Source organism: Cricetulus griseus, assembly GCF_003668045.3.
Source record: "Cricetulus griseus strain 17A/GY chromosome 1 unlocalized genomic scaffold, alternate assembly CriGri-PICRH-1.0 chr1_0, whole genome shotgun sequence".
Lineage (NCBI taxonomy): Eukaryota > Metazoa > Chordata > Mammalia > Rodentia > Cricetidae > Cricetulus > Cricetulus griseus.
In genome coordinates, this window is record NW_023276806.1 from 128,675,563 (window position 1) to 128,695,809 (window position 20,247).

At 36.0% G+C, this 20,247-nt stretch overlaps 2 protein-coding genes across 2 annotated transcripts; both read left to right on the top strand.

Annotated features, from left to right (window-relative positions):
- Nucleotides 1–6,973: 6,973 nt before the first annotated feature.
- On the top strand, nucleotides 6,974–7,909 carry LOC100770582 (olfactory receptor 6C2). Its single transcript, XM_027391855.1, has one exon. The coding sequence runs from the start codon at nucleotides 6,974–6,976 to the stop codon at nucleotides 7,907–7,909; it is 936 nt and encodes a 311-aa protein (XP_027247656.1).
- Nucleotides 7,910–15,803: 7,894 nt separating this feature from the next.
- LOC113832922 (olfactory receptor 6C2-like) lies at nucleotides 15,804–16,739 on the top strand. Its single transcript, XM_027391856.1, has one exon. It carries the CDS (start codon nucleotides 15,804–15,806, stop codon nucleotides 16,737–16,739), a length of 936 nt encoding a protein of 311 aa, XP_027247657.1.
- The last annotated feature ends 3,508 nt before the right edge of the window (nucleotides 16,740–20,247 follow it).

The window sequence follows — 20,247 nt, forward strand, 5'->3', positions numbered from 1 at the left end:
AAAAACACTTCTATAGTAGGAAAAATGTCTGTTTAATTTGAGATTTTCTTTACATTATTAAATTCCATTACTGTGAATGTTGTTTGACATCAAATTATCTGCTATGCCACACCCAGGTAAATCAGCATTGGAAAAATATCAGGTCAACAGGGAAGGGTTTAGAAATGACCAGATGCCATGCTACCCACAGATGCTTAAGAAAAATATTCTGGAAAATATCACTAAGGAATACATATTCTCTACTCAAGCTATTTTTTCTATGTTGATATACATTCTGTTAAAGTATAATTTTCAAAAGGTTTTAAACGTAGTTAATACAAATGGAATACGTGGTTGACACAAATACAATGTTTTGTCCAATTAATTTATCAGTGATACCCGGTGGCAAAGCTGTTTCAAAGAAGAATTCAGGGAACGCATGCTTTATGTCTGTCTGAATAATTTTTCAACAGATGTTAAGGTGGTTAATGGCCTAAACAGTTTTGGTGATTATCTTTTCAATTATAAGTTATGTGTAAATTTGTCCATTCTATATCCTTGGCAAAGAACACCATTAAGCATGTACACATTTTTCTGTAAATTTCAGTATCTTTTGGATGAGCCTGTGAAGCAATGACTTTATAAAGTCATAAAGTTGAATTTCTTTTTTATTTCTAAGATTTCAAAAACCTCATCAATTGATTTGAGCAGTTATCCTGAACACTTCCTCTTATCTGTTCCCTTGGGTTGAAAAAAAAGTGACATATTTGACAGCTGAATTTTTATCAAGAAAATGGGATAACTTGGGTATCTCCTTTTAATCAATTAAACCTATTCTTTGATAATTTTGTATGTATATATAATGCATTCTGATTACTGTTATCTCCCACCCTTTCATATTGCCTTCTGTCCACCCCAGTCAAATCTCTGGCCTCTAGCAATACTTTCCCAATGTTTGTGTCTTTTTGGATCTGTGCATAGATAGGGGTGAGAGGAAAGGGGGAGAGTAAGGAGGGTAGTTTAGTATAGAATATGATAGAATTATATATTTTTAACATGAAAAAGTATTTACACTTAGATACCAACTTCCTTTGAGTATATTTCCACTTTTTCAATCAAAACATAGATATCAAACAACTTTTATCTTTTATTGCCTATGAGTTAAGTTAAACACAGAATTTTCTGAAAATTCTGATTTGTCCTTTTGTCAGTTATTGATTTGTATTTAGAATGTGTCTAATAAAACTGTTGCATATTATTAAAGGTTCAAGACCATTTTGGGGATACCTACAGAGACAGCTGACCTGAGCTAGTGAGAGCTGAGAATCTGCATGGAACCAAACTGGGCCCTCTGAATGTGGGTGACAGTCGGGTGACTTGCTTAGTCTGTGAAGCCACTGGCAGTGGAAACAGGATTTATCCCTAGTGCTTGAGCTGGCTTTTTTGGAGCCCATTCTCTTTGGAAGGATACCTTACTTAGCCTAAATACATGGGGGAAGACCTTGGTCTTGCCTCAAAGAGATGTGCCAGACTTCGTTGGCTCCCCATGGGAAGCCCTACTCTCTCTGAGGAGTGAATGGGGGGGGGTGGGGAAGGAGGTGGGGAGAACAGGAGGAGTGAGGGAGTGGGAACTGGGATTGGTATGCAAAATGAGAAAAGATTGATTTAAAATTAAAAAGTCATGTCAAAAAACTGTTGCATATTATTATCTCTAAGGACACAAGTCCCACAGTTGCTGCTGTTTGATATTCTGCCAATTAACAACTATTACATTCATTAACTGTGTTTGTTTTTGGCCACAAAGGACCCTCTTCTTTATTCTCTGCATATCCATAAAAGACTAGCATAATAAAACAATCGCTATTCTTTACAATTTGAAATTCTTTTTGTCCAGAGAAATTGGAAATTATCTGCCAAAATACTCTGAAAATCATTTTATATGTCTTTATTTCAGTTTTGAGACATAATAAATTAGTTACTGGGTTTAGAATAGAATACAATCTTTAATTTGCATCTGTTAACCAAAAAGAGCATTATCTTCTGTAAAAGAAATCTCTATGTATATTTACATCTTCATATGATTTGTGCACATATTTGTTCACAATTGTACTTTCAGTTTCACCTTTAGGAAAACCAAGACTATAGATCAACTAAAGTCATGACTACCTTCCAGAAGAGTAAGTATGCTTTGCTCTGTTTCTTCTGCAGTTTGATTACTTTAGTTTCTTTCTTTGTCCACCATTCTATTTTCTTAGCCTCGTTAGTAGTCGTACTTATCCATTTAAAAATCAGAGGTAGCAAAAAATCAGAGGTTGCTATACAAGGAAATATGTTTCTGATGTCATTTTCTGTCCTACAAAAATTAAATATACAAAATAATTGGATTAATTGGAAATAATTTATATATTCATCCTCAGGAAGAGTATAGTCTTATCTTGTTCACTCCTGCTATCCTAATTATTTAATCTGTACCAATCATATCATATATTTCCAAGAAATTTGCTCTAATAAATTCATGAGTATTCTCAGATACAAGGTAATTTTAGAGGCAAACAGAAGCGACCCACAGTGACACTTTCACCAATCTGTATAGAAATGGAAACTGTAACATCCTTCATGAAACCTCCAAAATATATGTGGTGTTGTCACTTGTGACTACTGAGTTTGCAAATGAACTTGAAATCCTCAACATTGAAAGTATACCTAAACTGAACTGATTGATCAGAACATTTCATAGTCTGGTTCAAAGGGGAAAAAAACATTACTGATGAGATAAGAAATAGGGTTTCTAACATGAAAACCTAGGGGCAGACTTTTCATATTTAGGCTCAATTCCCAAATGATCTTGTCTGGAAGGATACTATCCCAATCCTAATGAAGCCTATCTGATTATCAACTAATTATTTCTTTCCTGTCCTTCAGTTATTTCTCTTGTTCTACAGAGATGCTTACAAACCAAAATGTATTTGTCTGATTATGATAGTCTACTGCTTTCACTTTAATTTTTTAGTAGACACAGCATATTGCAAACCACTGACTTTAAGAAAATATACCTCTAGATTTCTTCCAGGGTATAATTCATAAGAAATAAGAGTGACCATTGTGCTGAAGCTATTATTTTCATAAGAAGCCTTTTCTAGCTTGAAGTAGAGAGAAAATAGAAATCTTTATTTACAAAATAGACTTAATAGACCAATTTATTTTCATAATACCCTTGAAAAGATTAATCATAACTGGATTTGAGAAATATTCTGATTGCATTGATAAAGGAATGAATAAAATTGAAAACAATAATGTCTTCAGAAATAAATCTAGAATCTTGCTGATGCATTCTCCAAATTGGAGAAGCCTCACTTCTTCTCTTCTTAGTTCACTAAAAGAGCACAGAAGGTATGGGGCTGGAGAGATGGCTCAGCAGTTAAGAGCACTAGCTGCTCTTCCAGATGACCTAGGTTCAATTCCCAGCAACCACATGGCAGCTCACAACTGTCTATAACTTCAGTTCCAGGGGATTTGACAGCTTCATACCAATACACATAAAATAAAGTTAAATAAAAAAGAGCATAGAAGGTTCTCAGAAACACCAAAAGTTCTCATCTTTTATCAAGAATACAAGAACAAAAATATAGTATTCACAATGGCCATTGATTAATGACAAACTAAATTAGCAAAATTGTTAGAGCAAGGTAAGGAACAAAAGAAGAAAGGCAGAATGAAGACATAAATAAACAAAAGAATTTGAGATACTGGCCCTAACTTACTATCTACTAAGAATTATTGGGGAATTCTCCAACCAATTATCACAATAATCCCATAAACTAGATGCTGTTGAAGAAGCTGAGGCAAAGAAATAAAAAGGAATAGAAAGCTCATAAATAGTTTCTAAAGACTGTAAAGGTACAGGAAATATACTCTATCATTAGACATCAGTTGATAGGAAGGAATTATAGCGAGTCAGAACAGAATTACTATAATATTAAAAGATAGTCCCAAAACATCAATGGATTTTCACTATTAGGTTCATATAAAAAGAAAATTCTTAGGAGTCTTTCTATGACTTGATTTGTGTAGGTAAAGCAAATATCACTTTTTAATGTATCAATAAAATTCTTAAATGTAAGACTTAAAACAACAAAACAACCAGAAGTAAACATAACAAAAGTAGACAGATGAGATGGCAACAAACTAAAAAGTTTCTGCACACCAAAGGAAAATACTTGGAGAGTGAGAAGACAATCCACAGATAGGGAGAGAATATTTACCAACTAAACATTACACAATGGAGCTAATATTTAAAATACTTAAAGAACTCAATAGCCACCAAGATATGCACCCTTAGATGACAAAGTGGAAGAAATAGTTTCCCCAGAGAACATACCCCCCCAGTGGATTATCCAATACCAAGTGATCAACCCTTTAAATCATGTACATACAAATGACATTAAACTGACTGAGCAGGTTGTATTTAGTGTCTAGAAATACATACACATATATGTAACAATAATTAAAGAAGAAGCCATGAATTTGAGAGAAAGAGGATTCATAAGAGGAGTAGGACTGAAGTAAGGAAAGATGGAAACATAATTATTATAATTTCAAAAATTAAAATATATTTAAAATAAATTTTTAAAAATACAATATCCCTTCATGGAGACTCTTATTAAAAGATGAACAAGTAGTATACAAAACATTTTATTTGAATTTTTCACTTCTACATAACACAAGATAAATTAATTAAAGCAAATTGTTCAAGGGCATTCAGGTGCAAAAAGTAAACCCTGAATTCAGACCCTCTGAGTCAATTTAAAGGTCCTTAAATAAGTTCAATGGTAAAGTTGGAAAACTGTACCATATATTTTCCCCACATATATGAAACTGATGGTCATGTCCTTATTTTCAAGTCACTTCATTAAAAAAAAAATTCCTAAGTAAGAATCAGAAGCAATTTCTTTTTCTTTTTTTCTTTTTTTTTCTTTTTTTTTTTTTTTTTTTGGTTTTTTGAGACAGGGTTCCTCTGTGTAGCTTTGGAGCCTATTCTGACCCTCGCTCTGGAGACCTTGAACTCACAGAGATCCACCTGCCTCTGCCTCCCAGGTGCTGGGATTAAAGGCGTGCGCCACTAATGGCCGGCCAGCAATTTCTTGAAAAGTGATTTATTTCACACCATTCAAAGAGAGCCATGAGGGAAAGGGGGAATGCAGTAAGAAATTCAGGAAAATGTGAAATTATAGAATTAAGCCTTTCGTGACTTTAATAAGGTAAACAGGCCACAGCCTTATATGCTGCAGAAAATGTGAATCAAATTAAGAATGAGTTGTGCTTAATTAGTGAAGCAAAGAGTGGTAACTTGGGCCAAAATAGTTTAAAATGTACTAAGAACAAATGAGTCCATGTAAGTGGAAAGTAGAAAATCAGAGACAATTTTGAACAGATAGAATGCTAAAGGAAAGGGAACGTAGAAATAAACTTAAGAAATGGGCTACTCTCTTATGTGATATTACTAGCTCACCCTGTCATTTATAATAAAGGATTAAGACCACCTCAGATTAAAACAAGGTTGATCCAAAACAGAATAATAAAACATGACTCTTCAATTATGTCAGCATATTCTGATTCCCTGACTTCCCTGCAGTGAACTGAATCAAAAATTATCACAAAAGAATGCATACAGACCCTATCCCAAAGGATATGATAGACTCCACTGACCTCCTAGGGAAGGCCTCACCCTCCCTGGAGAGCAGAAAGGATATGTGATAGGTAGGGTTTTAGTTGGGGAGTTAGGGGAGAAGGAGACGGAGAGGGACCTGGAATTGACATGTTAAACAATCTTGTTTCTAATTCAAATAAAAAATCTGCAAAAAAAAGAATGCAAACAGAGAGAAAATATGCTGCTAATTGAATGTATTTTAAAAATAAACAGAGAACTTCATTTCAGAATTTTATATAAAAGATATACATTTATTGAAACCCCTTCTGGTAGAAATCATGTGAAAGAATCTTCACTATCTATAGAATATGAAACTTGCATCTAGTTGAAGGGCACCAGGATTTTCATCAAGAAAACCAATTACCCAGGTGATTCAGTTCCACACTTCCACATGCAAGCTGGGAAAGCAATACTTTGTATGAGCCTGTCATAGGGATCACAAAACTGTTCTTCATAGACGTCCCATTTTGGCATTCAGAGGAAAATACAATCAACACTAATTGTCACATATAGAAAATATATATTAATATGTGTGAAAATTCAAGTCAATCTGGCAAAATCTAAAAACATTTGAACTGTGATACCTCTAAATGAATCTTTTTTATTGAGACCGGGTCTGTCTGCACAGCCCTGGTTGTTCTAGAACTCACTATGTCTACCAGGCTGGCCTCTAACTCACAGAGATCTACCTGCCTCTGCCTCCCAAGTGTCAGGATTCTGTGTGCCACCACACCCATGATCTAAATGAATCTGTAAAAAAAAAAAAAGCACAGTAAATAATATTTTAAACATAGAAGCTGGAGTGCAACTGTATTATAAGTATTTACCAGTTAATAATTAATATTAAATATGAACATAATGTTAAGATCATTTAACAGACAACACTTCATTTATTTTAGTAGTTCTCTTTTAAAATCTTATTTAGGAAAAGCAGTTAGAAGAAGGCAGAAATGTTGGACCAAAAGCAATTACTTTAAAGGGAATTTTTGTGGAATGATGTTTATAAGATTATATGTTAAACTGGTATTGATCACATGTAGATTGTAGACACATAAGAATAGCATTATGAAATATGTAATTCAAATATGAGCTGTTACATGACACAAAAAGAAGATCAAAAATCAGCATGAGCTATGTGCTTTCTTCTTCACTAACCAATGGTACTATAGGAGTGACACTCAGGCTAGGTTGTCTTGAAGTTAGCACCATACTGAACTCTGAGGTCTTATAAATAAAGTCTTTCTTCTTTTTCAGCCAGGCTGGGCAACAGACAATAAATAATCAAGAATGAGAAACCGAACAGTAACAACCTTCATCTTGCTGGGTCTGACAGATGACATTCGGCTGAAAATTCTGCTTTTTATATTTCTGTTCCTTTCTTACACATTGAGTTTATCTGGAAACATAACCATCATCACCCTCACTCTGGCTGACCCTCGCCTTAAAACACCTATGTATATTTTACTCAAAAATTTCTCCTTCTTAGAAATTTTACTCACAACTTCTTGTATTCCCAGATTTCTATATAGCATATCCTCTGGGGACAAGTCCATTACCTATATTGCTTGTGTCACTCAGCTGCTGTTTATAGACATCTTTGCAATAACGGAATTTTTTCTTCTAGCTACCATGTCCTATGACCGCTATGTGGCCATTTGTAAACCTCTGCATTACATGACCATCATGAATAGCAGAGCCTGCAGGAACTTCATCCTCTTCTGCTGGGTAGCAGCACTGATCATCGTTCTCCCACCTGTCAGTCTAGGCTTGGGTCTGGAGTTCTGTGACTCAAATCTCATTGACCATTTTTGTTGTGATGCAGCTCCTCTCCTGAAAATCTCTTGTTCAGATACTCGGTTGGTAGAACAGATGGTGATAGCTGATGCGGTGTTGGCTTTCATCACCACCTTTATGTGTGTTATCCTTTCGTACATTTATATCATCAGGACCATTCTGAGATTTCCCTCTGCCAAGCAAAGGAAAAAGGCCTTTTCCACCTGCTCTTCTCACATGATTGTTGTCTCCATCACTTATGGCAGCTGCATCTTCATTTATATCAAACCTTCATCCAAAGGTGATGTAGCTATCAATAAAGGGATTTCACTTCTTATAATATCGATTTCGCCAATGTTAAATCCCTTTATTTATGCACTAAGGAACAAGCAAGTGAAGCAAGCTTTCAATTACTCAATTAAAAAAATTGCATCCCTCTCAAAGATGTAAAATTAATTGAAGAGTACCAAACAAAAGACAGGGGAATGAACTCAAAATCTAAAGCTTTACTATATTTTTCTATATATTTTTTAATCCTTTTATGGTCACACTTTCTCTTTAGATTTAAATAATATGAACCATGGCATTCTTTACCTCCATTAAAAGTAAGGTTTTTCAATATGTTTAGTCTTTCAGTGAACCTGAAATTAGTCTGACTCTTATCCCAGGAAACACAGTAGTTTGTGGTTTTCTGTCATTTTCCACACTTTTAGGTATGTCTTTTTATTTTACATTGAAGTTAATCAAATGAGTGTGGAAGTGATACGTACCCTTGATAAATGTGGCATGTAGAAGTATTCATTATCCGTTTAGCCACTTAGAAAAAAAATGGTAATTCTAAAATAACTTTCTATGCTTTGTGCTGGTTATGAATGATCTTATTGATTCCTCTCAAAAACACTGTAGGAAGACCTCCCAATTACCATCAATTTGAAACCTCCATAAACCATTTAGGTAAACAAGAAACTGATTTAAGGTCTTGTTAACCAACTTTTCCTTGAATTTTTCTTGGGGTAGTTAGCAGTTATAGTAAAAACCTAAGACATGTGACATTCATATATAATGAGAAAATGAATGGAAGACTGAAAACATGAAAATTTATACAAAGCAGTGGGGGAAAATCTGATAAGACTGTCACTTGATTCCCTTTTCAGGGAGCCATGATAGCCGAGGAATCAGGTAGACAATCTTCACACCCCCTACTCTCCTCTAAATCCAATCCCCCAAGGTCATCCCCAGCTCTGTGGCAGACCACCTGCCATGGCCACTCCTGCTTCTCTGCCCCAATTCCCAGGGGTCTATGCAGATCCTGGTGTTATACACTGCTTTATTCCCTCCTGTGAGAACCCTGCAACCCCCCTTTGCCCATTCCTGTTTCTAAGTGTCAGCTCCAAATGCCTAGGAACACATTCTACCAAGGACCTCTAGTAGTCACACCTGGTAGGATCTCAAAAACATTCCCTACCAGGCAACTCATGGCGACCACATTCCCCTAAGAACCAAGGAAGGGCAAAGAAACCTACCCAACAAACACAACCAGATATCAGTACCTAGAATTACAATCAACATAAACCCAGATTCCTAAGTGCCAGAATAAAATACAATCATTAACAGCTAGGATGAGATGGCTCCAATAAAGCACAGCTACCTTCCTACAGTAGAAATGCAATATAGCCAAGGAACAAGACAAAACTTCAAAATAGGCTTTTAAAAAATGTTAGAGATCATTAAAGAGTTTATGAATGTAACCACTAATGAAATCTACGAAAACACAAACAGTTGAATAAAATGAAGAAAACACTTTGTTTATGACAAAAGGGTCTCGAACCAATACAGAAAACTCAAATTGAGGTAAGGTTGGATGTGAAAAATTAGAAACTCAAGCAAGAAACTCAGAGGCAAGCCTAACCACAGAATACAAAAGATGAAAGACAGACCTCAGACACTGAAGACAAGATAGAATAATTGAATACTTTAGTCGAAAAGAAAGTTAAATCTTAAAAAACAAAATCAGAGCATAAAACATCCAGGAAATCTGGGACTCTCTGAAAAGACCAAATCTAAGAATTATAGATAACATGCAAAAAAAAATCCTGGATTCAATCCCAAGCATCACATAAAATTCCAACTAAGTAAATATACTGGCAAGAAAAAAAAAAAAAAACCCTAGACAAGATAGTTTCAATATCAAATTCTGCCAGGACTAAAGTTAAAATTAACATCAATGCCCCTCAAACTGTTCCATAAATCGTCAAGGTAAGAACTACTACCAAAATTTTTTGGTAAAAATTTACCCTGATATTAAAACCAAATAAAGGCATATAAAAACTAGAAATAAGTGTCCCTGATAAACATGAATGACAAAATTCTCAATAAAATGATCACAAACTGAATTTAGCAACATATTAAAATGATTATAAACAAGTTGGCTTTATTCCAAGGATAGCTCAATATACAAAAATCAATTAATGTAACATACAACAAAAATACAATCTGGAACAGCATTGTCATGAACATATCTACAACACAGAAAAGACTATTGACAGTTTAACATCTTGTATACAATAAAAGCCCCAAGAAAACTAGGAATAAAAGGAACATACCTCATCAAAATAAAAAGCTATATATGTCAAAATCTTAGCCAATAGCATACTACATAAAAAAAAAACTTAAGCATTCTCACATGAAGAAGGACAAATATATCCACATCCTCCACTCTTACTCAATATAGTGCTTCAAATCATAGCCAAAGGAATAAGGCAAAAGAAAGAAGTTAAACAGTTACAAATAAGAGATAAATAAGTCAAATTATCCCTAGTTGCATGTGGTATGAATCAATAAGTAAAGACCCTGAATACTTCATCAGATAACCTTAATATCTGATAAACACTTTAAGTAAAGATGCAGGATATTAAATCATTGTAAAAAAAAAATAGTAGCTGTCTGTATACCAGTAACAAAATCCTGAAAATAAATTAAAGAAAATAACCTTATTTGTGATAGTGTTGAAATAGTAGAGTACCTAAAAGTAAACCTTCTTCTGAAAGTCTAGAGTAGAAAGTAAATTTTCTCTACAATGAAAACTCCAAGACAGTGAAAAAATAGAAACTGAGGTAAACACTACACAATGGAAAAACCTTCCATGTTCATGGGTAGGAAGAAATAATGTGGAAACGAATATGTGACTGAAAATGATATACAGATTTAATGCATTCCTATTAACAATTCAATGGCATTTTTCATATAATTTTTTAAAACACTAAAGTTCATATGGAATCACAAAAGACTCCAAATAGCCAAAGCAATCTAAAGCAAAAGAACATTTATCAGGTGTCAGAATACCAGATTTCTAATTGTACTGAGAGCCAAAAGAACAAAAGAGCATGTCACTAGCACAAAAAAAAAAATACAGACATATAAATCAATGGAATGAAATATAGGACACATATAAATACATTCAACAGAAGCAACCTGATTTCCAACACAGGTACCAAAAGCATACACTAGAAAAAAGGAGTTATCTCTTCAACAAACATTGCTATGGAAACTGAATGTAGCAAAATGAAAGCTAGCACTGTATCTCTCACCCTGTACAAAATTAATTCAAATATGTTAAGACTTTAATATAAGACCTGAAGTTTTGAAATAAATACAGGAAATCTTATTAAAAGCACTAGTAAAGACTTCTGAGAATAATTCCAATACTTGTGGAAAAAATTCTAAGAGTGGAGAAATGCAATTACATAAAAATTTCAAATCTCGCTGGGCATTGGTGGCATATGCCTTTAATCCCAGCACTCAGGAGGCAGAAGCAGGCACATCTCTGTGAGTTCGAGGCCAGCCTGGTCTCCAGAGCAAGTGCCAGGATAGGCTCCAAAGCTACACAGAGAAACCCTGTCTTGAAAAAAATTTTTCAAAGCTCCTTCATAGAAAGGAAACAACTGTGAAAGTGAAGAGACAGCCCTCAGAATGTGAGGAAATCTTTGACAGCTATAGATCTGACTAAAGTCTCAAATATGTAAAGAACTCAAAAAGCACCAGAAATACCATCTAATCGATAAAAATGACAAATTAATTACACAGTACATTTTCCACAAAAAAAAATACAAGTGATCAATAAGTATATGTTTTAAACATTCAATATCATCAGCAGCAATTGGGTGTCTGGGGGAAACAAATCTGAGCTTCACTGAGAGTCCATCTCATCCTAGTGAGAACGGTTAATCCCAAACACAACTAATCCAGACATGGTTACAGGGGAAGAGGACAAAGGGACTCTTATCCACTACTGCTGGAAATGGAAGTAAATCTGGAGGATCCTCAAACAACAATCTGCTTACTATAGGAATCTACCAGAATACCTGAAGGACCAAAGGAAACCGCAAAGACAGCTTGGGACATCAATGCTTATTGTGGCAAAGAACAAGTTTCAAATTGTGTGGACACTCAATGGGTTTGGAATCATAGAGATTCTTAGATAGCAAAATATTGTGTGACTTTAAATATTAGATATGTTAATCCTAAAAATTATATTTCTGCTTTCCTTTAGAATATTTACAGTTGCTAAATCTACAAATATTTAATGTTTACTTTGACTGAGGAAGTTTTACAGTTTGTCTTGGGGGCAGCGCAGACGGCTCATGCCATGACACCCTTGTGGAGATCAGACAAGAACCTCTAGTGTTGCTCTTAGCATTGTACATTATGTGTAATAATGCCGCCACCCTATTTGTGTTTCACCAAGATGCCAGGCCCATAAGCTTCTGCAGATTCTCTTGTCTCCACTTCCCCCCTTCCCATGGGAGCACTGTCACACCACTGTAACCAGCTTCACGTGGGTCCTGGGGATTAGAATTCAGTTCCTCACATTTTCACATCAAGCACTTTACTCTTGGCACTGAGCCATGTCCTCAAGCCCATAGTTTGACTTGCAAAAATAATACTTTGGAGCCATCAAGATGCTACATGGAGTAGAGACACTTATGTGAGCCTGGAAACCTGAATTTGATTTCCTGAATCCACGTAATGGTGGAAGGGGGGTAAAAGCTCCACAGACTTGTCCTCTGGCATCCACACATTGCTGCGGCGCACACACTCACAGGTAAAGACACATATCATGTACACATATGCAGATTGATAATTAATTAACTTTTTAAAATAGTTAAAACATTATTCTCATAGAATAAAACCAAGTGGTATTTTAAGCCTGTGTAATTTATTCACTGCATAACAAATTGATAACCCAGAAAATGAGACCTAAATATTTTCCTGGTTTTGGGTTTTGGGTTTTTTTTTTTTGAAACCTAAATGTTTTACACCTGGCATAAAAAGAATTAATTATAAGAAACTAGGCTAGGTTTTAAAAAAAAAAAATTAGATTCTACCTTTTCCTCGTAGTTTCTTTTAAGGGATTTTGATGCTTCATCCATTGAGTCTCCAAAGGCCCTGTTCCCACAGATGATTCATTAGTTATTTCTGAGCCTGGGCCACTGAGGACTCTTTTGTTTATTTACTGTAGATGTGGCAAATTAATAATGAGCATCAAGCTTGATGTTAGAAAACACTCTCTGAACAAAAAAGTTCAGAGCACCAGCACTTCTCAAACTACCAGATATTTCTTTTAAACTATTTTTCAGGGATAGAAAAAGTAAGAAAGTTATTTTCTTATGATGGTACTGCATCATCAATGAGAAAATTGATACAATTGATGAAAAAAACAGAAAATTTAAACCCCTATGCATTCCCAAACCACTGCTTTTGTAGACATGCATAGATTTAATCAGTGGTCACCAGAAATCATCATTTTCAAATCATATTTACAAGAATCGTTGTGGTTAAATAACTAACAGAGAGGCTGTGAACAACTGCTAGAAGTGCGAATATGATGACCTCTGTCCTTTGAACAGGTTCTTTTTTTGAGACTCAGATCTCACGTTCCTGTAGTCACAGACTGTATTAAAATTAGAAATGGGAACTCTAATATAATGCTAATTTAAACACCATTTCAGAGTGTTTGATGTTGGGTGTTATCTTAAGCAACAATGAGAACTGAGGCTGCAGCTCAATTATCATTAAATAACTGCCTTTCTTGCTAGGATTGACTGATGACCAAAAGTGATAGTTAATTCCTTATATTCATTTCTGCCCTCAATCTCCTGATATAAAAAAAAACCTATTGATGAGCAGGTATGCACCCTAAAGATTTAAAGTAGAGCTCACTGTTTTTCATGTATAAAAGTTTAGGTTTGTGATTCCTTTAAGATTCCTTATAAGATTACTTTTCGAGATAAGTAAGAAAGTGATTGGTCCTTTCTTTGTAACGGCAAAAATGCAGCCTACCGGTAAGAGACCTAGCAGAGACTATTTTGCTTGCTTATACTCTGTTAATCTATAACATGTTGCTTGGGTATTAATGCATGTAGGTTCTTGGGGATTTTTTTTTTACCTGTAATAAGTAAAATGTAAGGGATATGGACGACATGCTTTTTGTTACTTGTACTCATTGTAATCATTCACTTGAAAAACAGAATGTAACCACGTAATTTTCATATTGCTTAAAAGATTTTGCTGGGATATATAAGCTGTAAGGTAAAAAACAAAACTAGAGTTAGAAGGAAAACATCAGGAATTAGAGAATAAGAAATAATAAAGATAGAATTAGAATGAAAACATCAAGAATAAAATAATAAGGATAGAGTTAGAAGGAAAACAAGAATGAAAGAAGGAAATCACCAAGAAAATAAAAAATAGAGAATACAGAAGAATAGAGAAGGAAACTATCAAGAGAGTGTGTGTCTTTCCCCTTACCCCTTAGATGGAAATGTCATAGTATGCCTCGTGTGTGGATTCCCTTTGAGCCCCATGCTGCTGGAGACTGACACACCCATTTCAGCATGAAACCTATTGTAAAGATTAGTAATCATAACATACTCGTTTGATTAAAAGATTCAAAGTGAAATAGAATATAGATGTGGACATCAAGTATTTCATTTTGGACTTGTGTTCCGGGTATAACTGGTTATCTGGCTGATATGAGGAGTAATCATTTTCAAAGATTCAAGAAAATAGAAAGAGTTATTTTAGCAAATAATAAAACACAATGGGATACATAAAAACATCAGCAAGAAAAACAAATGTCTCAAAATTACAACGAAGAGAGGTGATGGATAAAACACAATGGGGCCACAAAGGTAAGGTATGAAAATGTGCTATGAATGTTGTATGCTTGAAAACACTCATTCTACTCACAAAGTCCCTAAATTGAAACAGAAATCTATAGTGTTTGACAATATTGCTATAATTGTTCAATATAAATAATGGACAAAACATGACTTTGGTCTATTGACAACTGAACATGTTAACCAAGAAAAGTTTCATGGGTCAGACTGAAATAGCTCAAATGTGTCAGTTGCTCAGAAACACTGCATTTTTAGTGTTTCAGCCTGGAATATGTGTGAATAATATCATTGTTTCTGTATTAGGACAAATCTAAGTGACAGTGAAGCTAAGATACTTTGGAAGACAGTCTTAAATGTGTCATTTTTACTTAATAGTATTGATAGTGAAATTTGCAGTGCATTCCAAAATCAATAGCAATAGCAATTGTGGTGATCTTGTCAAGTATATATTTTATATGTTTATATTTATATTTATATATTTATATCATAAAATGCAATAAACCTACCCTCAAGACACTCCCTTTCTTTTATCCCATAATAGGATAATAATGTAATTTTAAACTGAAAACTAAGAGGAAGAGATGGGGTAATAACTAAGGAAGGGGTTGTTTGAAGGAAATATGAGTGTTCATAATTATAATACTAGACTCTAGCATATTAGACAGCAAATAGAAAGCCTATAACAATGAACTTGAAACTATGTGTTATGTGTGATTTATATAAATAACAAAACCTCAAGAGACACATGAACAGGCCAAAGAGAGTATGAGATTTGACTTCAGGGTTCAACCTCTGAGGAGGAACGAAGTCTCATGAAGCATTAGCAGCCAACTCAAGTGCTTGGAAAAACATGAACTCAAAGAGCAATTAAATAAAAAATAATAGCAAACTAAGAATCAAATGCAAAGAGAATGAAGCACCCATAACATTTTGAAATGTGTTGTAGATAAGGCAATTTGATTTTCTAATTCTAACGTGGAAAGATCAAACTACCTATTTATAGGACCTAAGCAACTAGTGTGTTTGTTTGTTTGTTTGTTTGTTTGTAAACAGAGTGCATGAACACTTGTGAGTTGGGTTTCATAATATTTCTCCTTGTAATTGCTACTCCTGAACAGGTATCTCTAAATTTTAAATGCAGACTGGATAGAGGTAGCAGTTCAATTATGAGAAACCTCACAGTTACGACGTTTGTCCTCCTGGGACTGACTGATGATCCACAACTAAAAACACTGATCTTCATCTTTCTGCTTCTCACCTATCTGCTGAGTATAACTGGGAACCTCACAATCATCTCCCTCATCTTTATAGATTCACACCTAAAAACTGCCATGTACTTTTTCCTACAAAATTTCTCCCTCTTGGAAATCTCATTTACAACTGCTTGCATTCCCAGGTACTTATACAACATTTCAACAGGTGACAAGACGATTACATATAACAACTGTGCCATTCAGATATTTTTTACTGATCTTTTTGGTGTGACAGAATTTTTTCTCCTGGCCATCATGTCCTATGACAGATATGTAGCCATCTGCAAACCCTTGCATTATATCACCATCATGAACAGCAAGATCTGTAAAAGGCTTATCCTCTGTTGCTGGGCAGCTGGCTTGGGGGTGGTCCTGCCGCCACTTAGCCTGGGCCTCAATCTGAAATTCTGTGACTCAAATGTTATTGACCACTTTTTCTGCGATGCATCCCCCCTCCTGAAGATCTCGTGCACAGACACGTGGCTCATAGAGCGTTTGGTGATAGTTTGTGCGGTGTTGACGTTTATCATGACCCTTGTGTGTGTAGTTCTTTCCTATGTATATATAATCGGGACCATTATCAGATTCCCTTCTGCCCAGCAGAGGAAAAAGGCCTTTTCTACCTGTTCTTCCCACCTGATTGTGGTTTCCATCACCTATGGAAGCTGCATCTTCATCTATGTCAAACCATCAGCAAAGGACTCAGTGGCTATCAACAAGGGTGTGACAGTTCTCACCACTTCCCTTGCTCCCATGCTGAATCCTTTCATTTACACCTTGAGGAACAAGCAAGTCAAGCAGGCTTTCAATGACTCAGTTAAAAGACTCGCACTGTTCTTTAAGAAGTAGAGAAGTTTACTACTATAGAGAGTCAACTTTTCATTAACAATATAAGCCATCCATATCATTAATTTTTTTACCTTTAGCTTTCTCACTGAGAAACTTTATTACATCTAAATTTCTTAATAATTGTGTATGAAACGTTTCCAGGAAATAAATATTTGCCTTCACACCAAAAACAATGATGAAGCAATCTCAATGAATAATTGTATTTATTGTCTAAGTCCAGCTTTCATGAAGACCTTGGCCCCAGGCATTTGGTTAAGTTCTATCTATTCCTCAGTACAGTCAGGGAATTGGGTCAGGAACCACCACCCCAAGGGTGCTAAAATGTGTGCACAAGTGTCTTACATTAAATGTCTCAGTATTTCCATATAAATTGTACATCCTCTTGTATACTTTAAATCATCTCGATTACTAGAAGTGTCGAACACAGGGTAAGTTCTATGTAAGCAGCTATAATGTTGAGGGAATTTTGAACACAGGTTGAGCATGTTCACTATAGATGCAAATTTCTGTTCAAATGTTTGACTCCTGAATAATCTGTGGGTATGGAGGGACCCCCTGGCACTTTATTGTTTACTCTAAAAACAAACTAAGAAAAGACAAAAATAGATTTAGAACAGTAGTTTAACATTATAGATAATATTTAAATCGTGATTTAAATGTTGTTAATGGTTTCATCTTTACACTATAGTGATAATGGTTATTATATAACCCTATTACTTTTAGGATTTGCAGTAATAAATACAAATGATGCTTTATCTTGTGTCTAATATAGTATTTAATGCCTTACTAAAATACATCTAGCATACAGATATCCTAAAGTATGGCTTAAAAAAACTGTGGATGCCTAATAGGAATATTGATTCATTACTGAAAATTAAAAAAGAAATGAGTTTTTTTAATGTGGGGGCTAGAGACATGGCTTAGCAGTGAATAGCACTGGCTGCTCTTCCAGAAGACACAGGTTTGAGTCTCAGCACTGACATGGCAGCTCACAACCATCTGTAACCCCAAGTACATGATTTTTGACACTCTCTTCTGGCTTCAGGAACCAGGCCTAAACATGGTGCACAGACATGCACTCAGACAAAATACCCATACATATAAATAATAAAAAGTTCTTTTCGTTTTTGAATTATAATATAATTACATGATTTCCCCTCTTTCCGTTTCCACCCTCTAATTCATCCCATGAACCCACCCTCTAATTCTTCTGTTTCAGGTCTTTTTTAGGCAGCCAAATTGTTGAGATATTATGGCTGCAGATTTCCTGCCATTTCTAAGAGACACAGTCTCACAGTAGGCTTCTCTTCTGGCCATTACAGTCTTTGTGTCCCCTCTTATTCAATGTTTCCTGAGCCTTGGATGCAGGAGGTGCATTATAAATGTATCCACTAACAATAGCTTGACCTCTGCCTTTTTATATATTTTTTATTTTCCTTTTTTTTATTAGTTCAAATTAGGAACAAGCTTGTTTCACATGTCAATCCCTTCTCCTTCTCTCTCCCCCAACCCCTCCCTCCATCCCCAACCTACCTCCCACCCGATCCACCCTCCATTTCACAGGCAGGATAGGGCCCTCAGTGGGGGAATCCCCAAAGACCACCACATCATCATGGGCCGGGCCTAGGCCCTTCCCCATGTGTCCAGGCCAAGAGTGCACACCTTCACCTGGGATGGGCTCCAAAAGTCCCTTCTTACTACACCACGGAAAACTACTAATCCAGCACCAGGGCCCCTCTAGAATGCAGAGGCCTCCTCATTGACATCCATGTTCAGGGGTCTGGATCAGTCCTGTGCTGGCCTCCAAGACAGCAGTCTGGGGTCCATGTGCTCCCCCTTGTTCAGGTCAGCTGTTTCAGTGGGTTTCACCAGCCTGGTACCCACCCATTTAATCTTCATTCCTCCCTCTCTGCATCTAAGTTCCCAAGTTCAGTTCAGTGTATATCTGTGGATGTCTGCCTCTGCCTCCAACAGCCACTGGATGAGGGTTCTAGGATGGCATAAAAAGTAGTCATCAGTCTCATTAAAGGGGAAGGGCACATAGGTTATCCACTCCACCATTGCATAAATTGTCAGTTTGTGTCATCCTTGTAGGTCTCTGGAAATCTCCCTAGTGCCAGATCTCTACTCGGACCTATAATGACTCCCTCTAATATGGTATCTCTCATCCTGCTCTCCTCTATTGTTCCCCCAACCCAATATTTCTGATACTACATTTCCTCCCCTCCTCTCCTCTGCTCCTCTCATTCTGGCAGCTCCCTCTCCCCTACCCTCATGCTCCCAATTAGCTCAGGAGAGTCAATGCCCCTTCCCATTCCTGAGGTCCATGCATTTTTCCCTTAGAGTCATTATTTTTCCCAGTTTCTTTGGTGAAGAGGATTATAGGCTGGTAATCCTTTGCTCTATGTCTAAAATTCATATATGAGTGAGCACATACCATGTTTGTCTTTTTGTGACTGGGTTACCTCAATCAGGATGGTTTCTTCTAATTCCATCTATTTGCATGCGATTTTCAAGATTCCATTGCTCTTTTCTGCTGAGTAGTACTCCATTGTATAAACGTACCACATTTTCTCTATGTATTCTTCAGTTGAGGGGAATATAGGTTGCTTCCAGGTTCTGGATGTTACAAACAATGCTGCTATGAACATGGTTGAACATTTGGCTTTGTTGTATGAATGTGCATTATTTGGGTATATGCCCAAGAGAAGAATTGCTGGATCTTGAGGTAGACTGATTCCCATTTTTCTGAGCAACCACCATATTGATTTCAAAAGTGGTCCTACAGGTTCGCTCTCCCACCAGCAATGGAGGAGTGTTCCTTTTACTCCACATCCTATCTAGCATAGATAGTCATTGGTGTTTTGGTTTTGGCCATTCTGACAGGTGGTATCTCAGAGTTGTTTTGAGTTGCATTTCTCTGATGGCCAAGGATTTTGAGCACTTTCTTAAGTGTCTTTCAGCCATTTCAGATTCCTCTGTTGAGAATTCTCTATTTAGTTCTGCACCCCACTTTTTAGTTTCATTGTTTGCTGCTTTGGTGGCTAGCTTCTTGAGTTCATTGTATATTTTGGAGACCAGCCTTCTGTCAGATTTGGGGTTGGTGAAGAACTTTTCCCATTCTGTGGGCTGTCATTTTGTCTTACTGACTGTGTCCTTGGCCCTACAGAAGCTTCTCAGTTTCAGGAGGTCCCATTTATTAATTGCAGATATTAATGTCTGTGCTACTGGTATAATGGTCAGGAAGCAGGCTCCTGTGCCAATTCATTCAAAGGTACCTCCCACTTTCTCTTCTGGAAGATTCAGTGTGGCAGGATTCATGTTGAGATCTTTGATCCATTTGCACATAAGTTTTGTGCCTGGTGACAGATATGGATATATCTGCAGTCTTCTGTATGTCTGAATCCACTTGTGCCAGCACCATTTGTTGAAGATGCTATCTTTCTTCAATTGTATAGATTTAGCATCTTTGTCAAAAATAAGATGTTCATAGGTGTGTGGGTTAATA

Bases quoted from the DNA above. Each gene is read 5' to 3' on its own strand.
- LOC100770582 (XM_027391855.1), top strand. From the start codon at position 6,974: ATGAGAAACCGAACAGTAACAACCTTCATCTTGCTGGGTCTGACAGAT.
- LOC113832922 (XM_027391856.1), top strand. From the start codon at position 15,804: ATGAGAAACCTCACAGTTACGACGTTTGTCCTCCTGGGACTGACTGAT.